We start from the raw sequence: 14,672 nt of genomic DNA on the forward strand, positions 1-14,672 counted from the left end.
GGGGGACAGGGAAATTGCAGGTGACTGGGAGGGAGCCAGCAGTGAGCCCGGGAGGCTCCTGGACACTCCAGCACCTGGTCGCCGCTAGGAAGCAGGGGACCCTGTGGGACTCTCTCCCTGGTCACATTTAGGAAAGGCCTGCCAACCGCCTCCCCCGTCCAGACGGAAAGGGAGGCCCAGGGAGAAAGAGGCTGGCCCGAGGTCCCAGAGAGAAGCTGTCACCAGCTGGGCTGTGGCTGCGCCCCTTCCTGGAGTGGCCGCGGCCCGCCCCCTGCCCTCAGCGGCCTCACCCCACAGCCCTCGCAGGTGCTGTGCCCTCGGCCGCCTCACCTTCCCCGGGCCCCGGCCTCACCGGTCTCAGCCTCCCCAGAGCCTCTCTGCACCCCATGCCCCATGAGGCCGGGTCCCAGGGGCTGGCGCGCCCCCTACGGCCCCGACACAAAGTCTGTCCCAATTCCTTGTGCAAAATCCAGTCCCCCAGACGGCACGAGCCCCCAGGGCAGGGTGTCTGGGTGGTGAGCTCCGCCTGAGCGCTGACCACTGCTGACCGAGCCCGAGCGAGGCCCTGGAGGGAGCTACTTGTCCCCGGGCCTCAGTCCCTAAGCGCTGGGCCTGGAGCCACACGGCCTGGCACATGGAGGTGTTGGGGACGCTGCGGGCCACAGACCCCGACGTACCAGTTATTATGGATTATTTATCCCCTTCTTTGTGTTCTTTGGGATCTTCCAAGTTTTCTGCCACGCCCTGATGTCATTTTTGTGATTAATTAAAGAAACGAACTGATAAATAAGAGGAGGTTCAGGATGTGGACCAGGAGGGCCCCCAAGGGGACTCGGGAGGGCGGGGAGGTGCTGGGGGTTGGCACTTGGGGGACAATATTTCCTAAAGCTGTATTTTTAGGAGCTCCGGAAAATTCCCTGGGTGAGAAGGCATCTGAAGTATTTGCAAACATTCAGAAAGGGAAAAATAATACTTCCCGAGACTTTCCTTACTGGGCATTCTTGAACCATGGCAAACGTTCTGGAAAACTCTGAGACCAACATGTGACAATTCCCCTATAAATCCTTCTGCTCACAGAGCCCCTTGGAGTGTCACAGAACCCCCTGTCAACTATCCCCACCCCTTAGTTTTACGGATGAGGAAACAGAAACCCAGAGAGGGCAAGCAGTGTGCCCAGGGACACACAGCAGATGAGTCTCTGAATCAAAACAAGATTTAAAAAAAAAAAAAAACACTCTATAAACCAAAGCACTTCCATGCGGGTCCCCAACTTTGGCAATTCACCAAAAAAGTTTTCAGATTTTTTTTCTCTGTTACATAGAAGAGAGACGGCAACATGGGGGGAGTCCAACTTTTTTTACTTTTGCTGAGTAAGTTCAAGGAAAAGAAAACAAAATCTATTATTTTCATCTCATGAAAGACGGGACATGTTCCCGCACCCACAAAGCCAGGGGGGATTCGGTTTCGGAATAAAGGCGAGTCCTTCAGATCAAAGAAACGGGGCTTTCTGAACAACTCACCGCCACGGCCCTTGTTTACCCGGGACTAGGGAGCCCACTTGTGCCTCCGGGGCCTCTGTGCTCCTCTAGAGACCCCCTCTGCCTCCCAGACCCCCTGCCCCTTCCCCAGCCTTCTCTCCCCTGCTCTCAGAGCAGAGAGTCCTGCTGCCCACACAGCGGGAAGCCAGGCAGGAGGGAGGTGAAGAAGATCCCCCGGTCCGGGAGCACACTCACCCAGAGGCAGCGCAGCAGCTTCAACAAGCCGGGGCAGTAGTAATACTCCATCTCGGGGCCCAGGGCTGTGCCTGCGGCAGGAGCACCCTCAGGAGTTTCTCTGGAGGGGCAGCTCTTGCCACTGCCTGTCACGCTGGAGTCAAGTTCAAGGCGGCATGAATCATTCAGAAGCCAGTACAGCCCGGGGCCAGCCAGGCCTGCGAAGGGCCACGGGCGGGCGGCCACTGGGGCAGAGAGCCCTGGCTCGGAGCCTGGAGCTCGGGCTGATGGTGCTGGGCGGGCCCAGGGTGGCTCCTCCCAAACCAGATGCCTGGAAGTGTGGCCTCCAGAGCTCTGGGGACAGAAGGGACCTCCAGCTCTGTGGCAGGGGGAGCAGAGGTGAGGCCGGGAGCCCGGCTATGCACGTGTGTGTGTGCACGCGTGTGTGCAAGGGAAGGCCTGAGTGCGTGTGCCTCCTCCTACCCAGGCCACACGTGGTGGGGGACACTCCTGGTGGGGAAGGACACAGCTCAGGTCCACACAGGCCTCCTGACCTGGGTTGCCTCCCCTGTCCCTGCTGAGCCTCTGGGTGGCCCTGGAAGCAGGGCCTGGTCACCTCCGTTCTGCATAGAGAAGGAGCTCAGAGAGGGCTGAGAGCCTAGCCACGGTCACACAGCGAGCTGGTGACTCAGCCACCGTGAAGCCTGGTCCCCAAGCCCAAGCCTAGGTTCCGTCCACTCCTGGACCTGCCTAGCAGCAGGCGGGGTGCCAAGGGACAGCGGGTTAGCTTCCTGACGCCAGCCACTGTGCCGAGTGGGGGACATCAGTTTTCAGAGCTTAAACATGCAGATGACGACCCACCCAGGCCACCTTCCCCACAAGAGCTCTCGGCTCGGCTCCCCCTGCGTCAGAGGGGACAGTCTCTAGGGTCCCACAGGAGTCAACCGAGTGGACGGCTCCGGAACCTCTACTAAGTTCTCACGGTCACGTCTCGAGGTCGAGGGCCGTGTGACCCCCCCAGTGCTGAGACAGCACAGGCCCAGGGCCTCCACAGCAGCCCGCCATGAGGAGGTCGTGACCCGAGGCCAGCACAGACAGGGTGCTCAGGAGGCCAGGAGCCCTGCTTCTGAGAAGGAGGAGCAGGGCGGGGGGGACAGTGGGGCGGGGGGACAGCGTCGAGGCACAGAGCAGGTGCCCAGCACCCGGCCATCAGGACCACAGACTCCAGGCCCCACGGCCACTCACGGCTCAACTGACCGTCACGGTTAGTCCCACTGATGCAGGGCTGGGGACGGGCACAGAAAGCCAGGCGCTGTTCCTGGGCTGCAGGGGAAGGGCCAGCGCTGCTCCCACACTGAGGGGTGGTACCTGCCCCCGACACCCCTGGCCAGAGGCCTGGCCCCCGACCCCACCAACCCCGCCGACTGGCCGCAGAGCTGCGGTCCCCAGCACCATCAGGCCCTGCTCACCCAGGGCCCGCAGAGGAGTGGGGACAGCCCGCCGCCCGCCATCCCAACACCGAGGGCCTGGTCCGTGCAGGCCTCCACTGCCCCGGCCATGGTGGCCCAGTCCAGGGGTGGCCAGGGTCCCAGCCTGTCTCCCATCGGTCTGGGGAGGAGCAGGAAGGAGGGAAATGGGCAGAGAAGATGCCGGACACAGGGCCCAAGGGAGGGAGAGGGAGAGAGGGGTGGGCAGGGACAGGAGGAGCAGGGGAGGGCCAGGGCGTGACAGGGACAGGGGAGGGCCAGGGACAGTGGGGGGCCAGGGTGTGACAGGGACAGTGAGGGACCAGGGACAGTGGGGGCCAGGGCGTGACAGGGACAGTGAGGGACCAGGGACAGTGGGGGGCCAGGGTGTGACAGGGACAGTGGGGGACCAGGGACAGTGGGGGGCCAGGATGTGACAGGGACAGTAGGGGGCCAGGGCGTGACAGGGACAGTGAGGGACCAGGGACAGTGGGGGCCAGGGTGACAGGGACAGTGGGGGGCCAGGGCATGACAGGGACAGTGGGGGAGCTAAGGTGTGACAGGGACAGTGGGGACCAGGGAATGACAGGGACAGTAGGGGGCCAGGACATGACAGGGCCAGTGGGGACCAGGGCGTGACAGAGACAACGAGGACAGCAGAGACAGGAGAGAGGGGGGCCGAGGGGACCAAGATGCAGAGCGACACCAGCTGGGAAGGAAGGAGCCCCAAGAAGGTCCCAGGAACCGGGGGACAGATGGCGGAGAAGCAGCCAGGGACAGGGAACTGGCGGACCTGGGAGGACGTGGGACAGACGGGAGGGGGCGGACGTACAAGGGGAGGGCTGGGCCTGGCAGCTCGGGGGGGACACCACCAGCCAAGACGGGGCCAGGCACCTGCAGCCCAAGGCTGAGTCCCCGGCACAGCCCCGGAGCAGCTGCCCCGCCTGGCCCCCAACCCGGGTGGCCTGACCCCAACCCCAGGGGTCGAGGACAGTGGGGGGACACTGGGCACAGCAGCGCCTCCCCTGCCAGCGCCTTCTCCACCGCAGGGGCCACCTCAGCGCGGGACAAGTCACCCCTGACACCCTCCCTGGGCCCATCTCTCCTGGGGGGACCCAGACTGGCCCCTGTCACCCCAAGCCCACCCTGGGAGCCAGGGAACTCCCCGGGGGCTGAAAGGTGACCCCAAAACGCGAGTCCACCTGGAATCCACAAACATGACCCTCTTGGAAATGGGCCTCTGCAGAGGCCGTGGATGACCCCCTCCCTGCTCCTCCTGCTGCCCCTCGAGCGCGTCCCCCGGAGCCTCCCGCCAGCCTCGCTCCACCTTCTGGGCCACTCCTGGCCGCTGTAGGGCCTCGCTTCCTTCATGGAGTCACACAGTAGGTGCATAGGGAGCCCTGCCAGCCCCTGGTGCCCAGGCATGAGCTGAGACTCCAGGTTACATTGGCCTTCACAAAGGAACCGCCCCACGCAGCTCCCGGGGCCTTGTGCCTCTGGGGCGGGCGGCTGCTTAGTCTCCTCTGAGTCGCGGTCACCTCCACAGTGGGACGCTGCGGGCTGCTCTGCCAGTGAGGGGCGCCTGGCCCAGGCCGGCTGCTCCCGGGGACAGAGGCAGGAGCCACCTGGCCACTGGCTCAGCCACAGCCTCCTGTCCCTCTCGTGCAGGCGTCTGGGTCTGTGACCCTCGAGGAGCACGGGAGGCTCACCCACTCCCCCCACAGTGCTCCCTGGGGGCCTACTGTGCGCTGGCCTTGGATCAGGAGTGGACAGAGATGGCAACAGCGTGGCCCCCACCCGAGCCAGCCAGAGGGGCCTGCTGACCCCACGGGCTCGTCCCCCATCAGAGGCTCCCCCAGGGTTGGCAGCCCTGCTTCTGGGCCCAGCGTCCAGTCCTGGGCCAGGCGGCTTCCACCCACTGCCCTCGCCAAGCCCAGCCTCTGCCAGGTTCAGCCCGCGGCCTCCCGGCCTCCACCCAGGCAGAACCCCACCAGGACTGCCCCGGCTCCGTACGAAGGCCACCGCTCTGGGAGCCCTGTTTGAGAGGGCAGGAAGGAGTCCCCACAGCCCCTTCAGGTGAGGTGGGACAGTTCCTGTGGTGACAAACTGGCCCCCAGGGCCTGGGTCCCCTCATCTCGGTAGCCCCAGGGTAGGACAGCAGCAAGCGCTTAGTGACGGTCCCTGAAGGGCAGGCAGCCCGCCCCAGTCCTGCCAAGGAGGAAATCATCCTGGGGTCTCGCATCAGTGAGGCAGAGGGGGGGCACCGCACCAGCCCCAAGGGGGCCCGGGAAGCCAGACCCAGTCCTGGTGGTCGATGATGCCCTGAGAGGTCGCGGTGCAGACAGTCAGACAGACAGACAGAAGGCCTGGGGTGAGGTGAGGCCCCGGGAAGGGACAGTGTGTCTCACAGGAGCGGTGGGTGCTGGAGTCAGATGGCTTGGTCCCAGCACTAGCCAGCTGTGTGATGTTAGGATGGTTATTTAACCTCTCTGTGCTCCAGTCCTTTCACATAAAATGATGATGGTGACATACCTGTCACATGGGTCACTGTGAGGCATGAATGGGGTGATGAGGTGCTCGGAGCCCAGGACACTGTGGTTCAAAACACCTGAGCCGGGCTGCTTAAGGCCATATCAAGTCCAGCCAGCCCAGCTGGCAGGGCAACCGCAGGAAGCCCAGGTGGGCAGCCATCAGGAAGTGGGCAGCTGCCCTGCCAGGCATCTCCTGGCCCACCCAGGGCAGGGTCCACCCACAGGCCCCCAGGGGCGTCATCAGCGGCAGACCGTCTAGAGCACCTGGACACGAGCCGAGGGAAGGAAACAGCAGATCAGGGTCCTCCTCCGTCCCCAGCCTGGCCACTGTCCTCCAGGCCTGGTGGGCTCTCCCCACATGGAGGGGCAGCCACGGGAGGTGGGGTCAGGGGACAGGGACCCCACAGCCAGCAGGAGCAGCCTAGTGCCAAAGGCACAGAGGCGTGCAAAGACGTCACGCCCCGTGAGCCAGGCACAAAACACACGCGTGTGCCCAGCCAGAAAGGGGAGTCACAAAGATGGACCAGAGGGTGTGGGAGGGGGACCGCAGAGACTGCTGTGGGTTCAGGGTTTCACAGGTGATGGACAGGCTCCCAGATGAGAGAGTGATGGCCACACAGCTTTGGGACTTTACTAAAAAGCATCACTTTGAATGCTTGGAAGGAGGGGGTTACAAACCGCAAGCTACTGAAGTACAGGGGGAGGGGGAGAATGAAGGGTGGGGGAGGGGGAGAGAAGGGGTGGGGGAGGGGAGGGGGGCGAAAGGGGAGGGGAGGGAGGAGGGGGAGAGGAGGAGAGGGGGAGGGGGAGGGGAGGGGGAGGGGAGGTGGCCCTGGGAAAGAGTGGGCGGAGGCAAGAGCCCCAGGGCACACTGTGCTCACAGGCTCCATCACCCCTTTAACCCGGGCTCAGCCACTTCCGGAGCTGGAGCTCCCTGGGACAGGTCTGAGGTCGGATCCCAGCTCAGGTCCTGCCCAGCAGCACCCCCACCCCCAGGACCTGCCTCTCCTCCCCTACCGGGCCTCAGCCCTCATGGAGGCCAAGGCCCGCGACAGTAGTGGGAACAGTTCCCTTCTCACAGGCTGCAGTGAGGGACACTGAGATGCCACCAGCCAAGCACCAACAGACTGCAAGGGCTCCTGCAGAGTGGGGACATGCGGGGCCTAAGTCACAAATTCTGTCTCTACATCACAGGGCTCTACGGCCGATCGGTACCTGCCCGCTCCGTGCACACACCTTCCTGAAATAAATGACACAGAGATTTCCCCCAGAAAACAATTTCCTCAGAAGAGAAGGCACGTCATGACAGTAAGGGGGCGGCTGGGCCGTGAGGGCCCTGGGGTGATCCAGCAGAGCTGGGACCTCAGCATCGTGAAATAGAAACCCACCGGGCCGTCGGGAGCAGAGCCATCGAGCTGGGAAGAGGATCCAGAGGGTCAGGGAAGCGCCAGTGTCTCAGTCCCTAATACAGAGGGGGGTGAGAGCTGCAGCCTGACCTCTCCTGGTCATTTCTAGCACTGCAAGGGACGCAGTGCCCCCATCATTTCCAAGGAGGAGGGGAAAGGGAGAAGCAAGGCTGGAAGCACCCAGGGGGCACCCAGGGAATTCCTAAGGCCACAGAGAGGCGGCCCTGGGTTGCAACCAGGCCAAATCACCCCTGTCCCCAGCCTCAGTTATCTGCCAGGGGGTACAAGGATGTCACAAAGGAACGAGTGTGTGAAGGAAGACCTCCAATACCCAGTGTACTGAGGGCAGCTGGGTGTGGCCCAGCCATCCACCTGTCACCTGTCACCACGGGTGTTTACATTAAAAAATTTGTGTGTGTGTGTGTTTCAACATATAAACGGCGAGACTCCATGTGAAAATTAAGATCTTCAGTTTGGCTTGAAAAATCAGATGAACGAGCTGACCGGGCCACTCTGGGCAGGGCAGGGAGCAGCTAGTCGGTGGCCCTCCTCCCGCTTGTCCATCAGGAAATCCCCAGCCCAGGCCAGCCCGGCCCCTGAGGGCAGCTTCTGAAGCCTGGTCCGCAGGAAGAGGACCTCAAGGCCATTCGGAAGCCCCAGGCGCCCAGGGCGCTCTGAGGGGGCCACCATTTAGGAAGCAGGGGTCAGGGCTTCCGAGGCCACCTGGGGTGCACCTGGTTTTGGACTCTGCTCTGGGACCGCTTTCTCCACCCCAGCTCCCCGCCTCCTCTCTGCTCAGCAACGGGGGCACTCGGGGCGCCCGCCCAGGGACCCTGCCGCAGAGACAACAGATCACTCCCAGACTCGCGCAGGCGGGTCCCCAGCCCTGTCCCTTCCTGCCTCCGCCTGGTCAGCTCCTCACCTGTCCAGCAGCTGAACCTGGAGCCTTTCTGGCCTCTACACCTCTCGCCCCCGTGGGGGTCTGTCTCTGCAGGTGGCTGCTGACTCCGACACTCACAGCCCCTCGGCTCTGGGCTGACGGCTCCTGAGCCAGAGTCAGGGCCCTGCGATCCTGCAGTTCTGGGCAGGGCCAGGGGCAAGGAGCCTAGAGGACAGCAAACCAGCAAGTCATTAATAAGCTGCTCTAGGGAGGGGTGGAGAAGAAATTAAACAAGTGGGAGGGGTTATGCAGACGACAGGGCAGGTGTTGAGGAAAACCACAAAGGGGAAGAACCCAGACACCCATCAACCAGCAATGGGGGAGCCAATTGTGGTAGTGTTTCTACTGTAGAATATTACTCAGCCACGAAAAAGGAATGCCAACTGGAAACTACCACACAAACAGACTGAAAACACCATCCCAGGTGAGCAGCCACTCAGGAGAGCTGCATGGTATGATTCCAGCTTGATGGAATATCTAGAATAGGCAACTCCAGCCAGGTGGACAGGCAGACCTGACTGCCCAAGGCTAAGGGAAGGGGCTACTGGGAAGTGACAGGGGTGGATATGGCATTTCTTTTCGGGATCATTCATTCACTCCACAAATCAGTGATATGCGCCTACTCTGTGCTGGGTGAAGTGCCCTGTGTCCCTGCCTCTCAGGAGCCTCCACTCTGATGGGCGGGGGAGCAGACACCAGGTGATAGAGAGGCCACCGGGACCGGGCTCTTCTATGGACGCGGAGCTGAGGGCTGGCATCTGGGCTGAGATGCCCAGAGAGGACGCCTCCCTCAGCGGTTTCAGCCAACAGCCCGGGAGCCCAGCCCAGAGGCAAATGGAGAGGCCCCAGGTGGTCCAGCTCCATATGGTGCCCTGCAGAGTTCATGACTCTCACACCTGGTGGCTGTGACACCCTGGGTTTGCAGGTGGCTCCTTCTAAACCACACCAGGAAGGATTCCTCCTTCACTGACACGTTGCTAGTGAACACTTTCTCCCCCCCCCCACTCTGCCAATCAAAGCCCCAGAGCACAGGTTCCAGGCTGTGTCACCGCATATCCCTGGAAGTGCGGTGCCCAGACGGCCCGGGCAGAGGGACTCCTGAAGCAGAAAGCCAGAGACCACATTCTGGGTGGCATCGCAGAACAGAAAACGGACCCTAGGTTAGAACTGTGGATACACTGACACACTCTTCAGGTAACAGGAAAGCACCAATATCGGCACCCAACGCACTACCCAACGCACCCAGGACGTGACACAGGGCGGTGGGGGAGACTGCGTGGGGGGACTCTATAAATTCTTCTGTAAACGTAACTGTTCTGGAAAAGTAAGATCTATTTGGAAACTACGCCTGCCCCAGACATTCTCACTTCCTCTCTGGGACAGCAAGGCGTGGAAGGGCTCTGTACCCACTAACTGAGGAGGAAAGCCAGGCCTTGAGAAGCCAGGGTAATAGTCAGAAAGGGAGATTTTTTTAAACCATGGATTTGGTTGATTTTAAAATATATTTTGATTTGGAGAATCATGAAGAAGACCTTCCCAAACATCTTCTAGGGTGAGCCTGTGTGTGTGTGTGTGTGTGTGGTGCCTCCAACCAGGACCCCACCTTCGCGACCGTGCTCCTGGCAGACCCCACTAATGGACCCCATCTCCCTCTGAGCCCTTTCTAACACAGGGACCCCGTGGGCACGGTCTATTGATGGGAGTTGGCCCAGGTCCTGCCTTGCTGAGCAGGTGGCAGGTGGGTCCCTGGGGGGAGATCTGTCCAGCCCCTGGGGCTCCTGGTCACGGGGAAGCAGTCTGTGGCCTGCAACTCTTGGATTCCTGGCGTGGTGAGGCCGGCATGATGGCAAATTCCCATCCAGGCCCAGAGGCTGAGCCTGTCGGGCTCGCCAGGGCCACTCCAGCAGCTTCCTCTCCCGGTGCCGGCAGCCAGGCGGCCTTCAGAGTCCTCCTCCCGGCGCAGCAGGTGACCCTGCCTGGCCTCTGGCCCTCCAGTGCGCCCACCCCCTACAGAGCCACGCCCAACGACCGCGCCAATCCGAGCGCAGCTCCCCAGAGCCCGCCGTGTCCCCTCCCACCCTCCAGCCCCGGGAGCGCCAGGCTCCCCCTCCCACAGGCGGAGCTGATCTGGAAGCCGGGTCTGGCACCCCTGGCCCTCAGTCACTTCCCCACACAAGGCTGCCACGGCGGGTTACGAGGTACGATCCCATGGATAAGGGGCACGGGAGGCCGCTGCAGCCCCTCCAAAGTCCCCACCGAGCCAACTCCGCAAAGCACGGCAGCGGCTGAGTCTCCCCTGCGGAAAGCGCTGGGTGGAACCTCAGTGGATGCGACTCTGCGACGACAACCGCGCTGAGCCTCCCGAGTGCTAAGGAGCGGCGCGATGTCAGTCGAGGATGAGCCCCAGCAGGCAGCGTTTCCGGGGCTGTGTGACAGCAGGACACACCATCTTCATCTCGTGCCTGAAACCTCCTGGAAGGTTCCACGTGCACCAGGAGGGGGCACTCAGGGACCTCCCGGCATCCGCTCCATCTCTCAGCACCCCCTCCCTCCCACTCTTCATCAGCCCCACGGTCTGCTCAGGTTTCCGGAAAGAGTGCCTGGCAGCCCACGCTGGGCATGTGATGTCACCTCGCTGGGCCTCCTTTTCTTCACCACCGAAGGCGGGGATTAAACGGGTTCACACTCTCTGGCGGCTCCCTTTCCAGCTGAGGGGAGGCCAGTGCCCGCAAGCCCGAGCAGCTCCACAAGGGGGCGCGCGTGCGCCAGGGTATCCCTGGTGCCACCACGGAGGGCGGCTGGGGGCAGGAAGGGGAAGTGTCCAAGTCTCAGTCCCTGGGAGTCCGGGAGCTCTGGGATGCAGGATGCATCCTTTCACCTGGGGACCCTACTCCCAAGAGAGCGCCTATCCCTCCTCAGCTGCCAGGGATGAGACCACAGGCCAGAATTCAATCCGGGTGTCACCCATCCCCCTCTGAGCCTCAGGTTCAGAATCTCTAAAATGGTAACTCCCAGGCACCTCAGGATACAGTGAGGCTACTTAGGAGAAAAATACCAGGAAAGGGGACTCAACAAGTGCCATATGGGTTCCGGTCCTCAGTTTTTCCATCTGGGACAATGGGCAGCAGTTAAGCATCTGCTGCACAGAAGCTCCATATCTAATATACAGTCACAACAACGGGAGCAGACACCTGTAAAGCACCTACTGGGTGACGGGCATTGCCCACAGCACCTTATTAACTTCACCGAATTTCTCACAAGAAGGCCCCTTGATTATCCCCATTTCACAGATAGGGAAACTGAGGCAGGGAGCTGTTAAACCACACCAGGTTACACAGTTGGGATTCTAGCCAGGCCTCTGGCATAGGTCACGCACTCTTCTCTGTCTGCATATTACCCTTCAATTGTTAATCATTTTTCCAGGTAACCAAAGGAAAAGTAGAAAGGTAAATTGGATTTCATCCAGATTTTAAAATGTGGTGCATTAAAGATCACCAACACCCCAACACCGCCGAGAGCAACAAGACAACCCACAGAACTGGAGAGAATATTTGCAGATGACCTATCTGATAGGAGACTCCTTCAGAACAAAGATAACCTGGGTTGTATGTGGACATGCAGACCACGGAAATCCAAGCAGCCTGATTTTAAACGGACAAAGGACTTCAACAGGCATTTCTTCAAAGAAAATACACAGTGGGTCACTGAGCACACACACAGAGATGCTGGACGTCATTAGTCACCAGGGAAATGAAAATAAAAGCCTCCATCGCTGTCCCCTTTGCACCACCGGGGACTATTACTGAAAACACATGACAGGCCGCGGGCACGCAGGCAACTCGGCGCTTCGGGGCACTGCTGGCCAGACTGCCGAGCAGGACAGCCACGGCGGAAGGTGGCCCACCCCCTCCACCCCCGGGCAGGAGCCCCGGGAACAGAAGCAGGAGCGGGAACAGACGTTTGCACACAGCCCTCCAGCCGCCCTCAGCGGGGAGAGGGAACAGCGGGCGCCGGCCACGGAGCAGTGGACCTGCAAACCCGAGCCTCGATTCAGGCCCGCGCGGATCCTCAGCCACTGTTGTGCGATTCCACTGACGTGGACACCGAATAGGCAAATTCAAAGGCAGAAGGCAGGCCGGGGTTGCAGGGGCTGGCGGGCAGTGGCGGGCTGGGGCGCCTTGGGTACAGTTTCTGTTGGGAATAATGGGCGGATACTGGAGGTGGGTCGGGACGAGGCTGTAAACATGGTGCTCATACTTAACGACACTGGGCTGCAGGCTCCAAATGGTGAAAATGGTCGGGTTTTGCTATTCCTATTTAACCGGCCGCAATAAGATCCTACCGGTTTTGGCTGGATTGCTGCGGTTCCCTAACTGGCCTCGCGGCTCCCGGCCACCTACTCCAACCCCGGTCCGCAGTGTCCAGCAGGGGGCGCTGCAAGCCGCGCCTGTGGTGACTTAGGAACCAGCTCACCATGTCCCTGGCTCTTCAGGGCCTCCTGGTAACGCCAAGCCGGGACTCTGAGTGCACGGTCACCCTCTGCACTCCAGCTCCAGTGACATCACCACCATCATCACCCAACAAGCCCCAGGGCCTTTGCCCCTGCTCTTCCCCCTCTGCTCTACCTGCCTGGGTCTTTCTCCTTCTGCTCTCACTTCCTCAGAGCAATCCTCCTGACCACCTGGTAGGAAAGAGCCCTGCGGTCACTCATGACTCTGGGAACGCATCTTACTTTCTTCGCAGCCCTTGGTAACCCCCTACAGTCTTGGTCCCACCCTGGCTATCTTTGAGAGCCTGGCACCCCACGGCAGACCTGAGCAGCAGAGGGGCAGCCATGCCTTTCCTACTGCTGAACCCCAAGGGTCACTGCTCAGCTCCTGACGCTCAGGTGCCCGTTGATGCCTCTGGCTGCATGTGAGCGTCAGTACATGAATCACGAGCACCTGTCCTCCCGGGTCACGCACCTGCCTGGTTACAGTCTAGGAGTGACACAATGTGGAGCCTAGACGAATGGATTCCTTGCTCTAGAGCTTTGCATGAATAACTGCGGAACGACAGAGGTGGGCGTGTGTATGAACACACGAGTGGGTGAGTGGGAGGTGGGTAGGTGGACAGGTGGGGGCACACACACATGGTGAGTGGAGAGGTAACCAGGCACCCGACAGGCACAAAGCACACCCTCTCTGGCACCCTGGGCCTCTGCATTCACTACCCAGGAAATGAAAACTTTCTGGTCTGGCTGCTTTTAATCCAAAAAAAATGAACTTTAACCAGCTGAGCTAGAACTTGCTCAGCGTCCAAGCCCTCTCAGCCAAGCAGAGAGGAGGTGAGAAGCGATTAACAAGTGGAAGGAGCACGTCAGGATTCCCGAGCCTCCGCGGAGCCTGGAGCAGCCCAGTCTCTGCCACCATGAGTCCCACAGCCCTCTCCCATGGGCAGGTGCCCCTCGGGGCTCCCCGCTGGCCCATCCTGCCTGTCTCCTCCACCTTGGCCCCTGACTTCTTCGACCTCTGCTCCCCCGCAGCCTGGGGGCCTTGAGGGACTGAGCCTTCCCACCTGCGGCCCGGGCTCAGCTCACTCCCACCCCCCAGCATGCCAACGCCGGGCAAATTTTCTCTCTTGGCCCACACCCTGACCTGGTCCTTCCTTGTCAAGGATCTGATGGTCCCAATTCTCTTTCATTGTGTGTGATGAACAATGCTACTTGTGAAATGACCGGTGGCCACTCCACCTTGACCAACTTCATGCCCAAAGCTGGAAGACTTGAACCCTGACTTTGCCAGTCTTTCTTGCTGTGAGGTGGGACCGTGTAACCCGGTCTTACCCATGATACATAAGCGACCCATCTCCTCTGCTTCCCTGGCTAACGTGCAGACTCAGTGGGGTCCCCCACTTCTTCCTGCCTAAGAGTGGAATTGGTTCCTGGAAGAGTGGCAGCCATCTTGGCACCATGAGGCAGGAGGCATGAAGGAAGCCCAAGAGAGACTCAGCAATGTGGAGAGGAGCTAGCAGATGCCCACTCTGGACATCCTGCTGGGTGAGGCAAGAAAGCAAATACATCCAGTGAGTCACATTGGGAGGGAGGGAAGCGGTGCTTGAGGGTCTACATTCCAGGCAAAAATAAAAATACACAATCTTTATTCAATCAGTATCTTTGATGAGCTGTTTGGAAGTTCTCCTGAAACCTTTCACTTTGATCTTTTCATTCCCATGTGGATACCCTGTCAACCAACTGAAATTTAAGACTCTCCCACTGGGACTAAGGATGTGTCCCCTCGTGGGACAAGTTCTTCTTAAGTTGATGACACAAGAACTGCTGTTATCCTCAGAATCCAAATCTGGTCCCCCATCTCCCAGTCACTCCGCATCCAGTCAGAGTCGAAGAAGGTCCCTGGGCCTCGCCCACCATCCAGGACTCTCCTTCCTGCCTCTAACCTTGGCCCAAGCGCCGCTCACCAAGGCCAGCCTCCTCTGACTGGTCAGGCCGCCTGCTCTCCTCCGAGCGAACACAGTCCGCGACCGCAGACCTGCCCCAGGGGGCAGACCTTAGCCTTGACCATGGTGCGGGGGGGCCCTCCCCGACAAGCACTTACCCACCTTCTCATTTACCTGTCCCA

The 14,672-nt window shown here is 60.7% G+C and overlaps 1 protein-coding gene across 9 annotated transcripts in view; it reads right to left on the bottom strand.

The window, feature by feature from the left end:
• Kiaa1671 (KIAA1671 ortholog) overlaps positions 1 to 14,672 on the bottom strand; it is a 149,128-nt gene that overhangs the window by 73,505 nt on the left and 60,951 nt on the right. For 7 of the 9 annotated variants that reach the window (XM_058573594.1, XM_058573597.1, XM_058573596.1 and 4 more), the window contains exon 6: positions 8,038 to 8,220. The exons of 1 other annotated variant lie outside the window; for it this stretch is intronic. In XM_058573594.1, the coding sequence (XP_058429577.1) occupies positions 8,038 to 8,220 (183 nt within the window). Of the gene's footprint in view, positions 1 to 1,733; positions 1,926 to 8,037; positions 8,221 to 14,672 lie in introns of those variants that run through there. One more of the 9 variants, XM_046427277.1, reaches the window with a different exon arrangement.

This window comes from Marmota monax, unplaced genomic scaffold (assembly GCF_021218885.2).
Source record: "Marmota monax isolate L192 unplaced genomic scaffold, Marmota_monax_Labrador192_F-V1.1 WCK01_AAM20220418_F8-fsc00177, whole genome shotgun sequence".
Lineage (NCBI taxonomy): Eukaryota > Metazoa > Chordata > Mammalia > Rodentia > Sciuridae > Marmota > Marmota monax.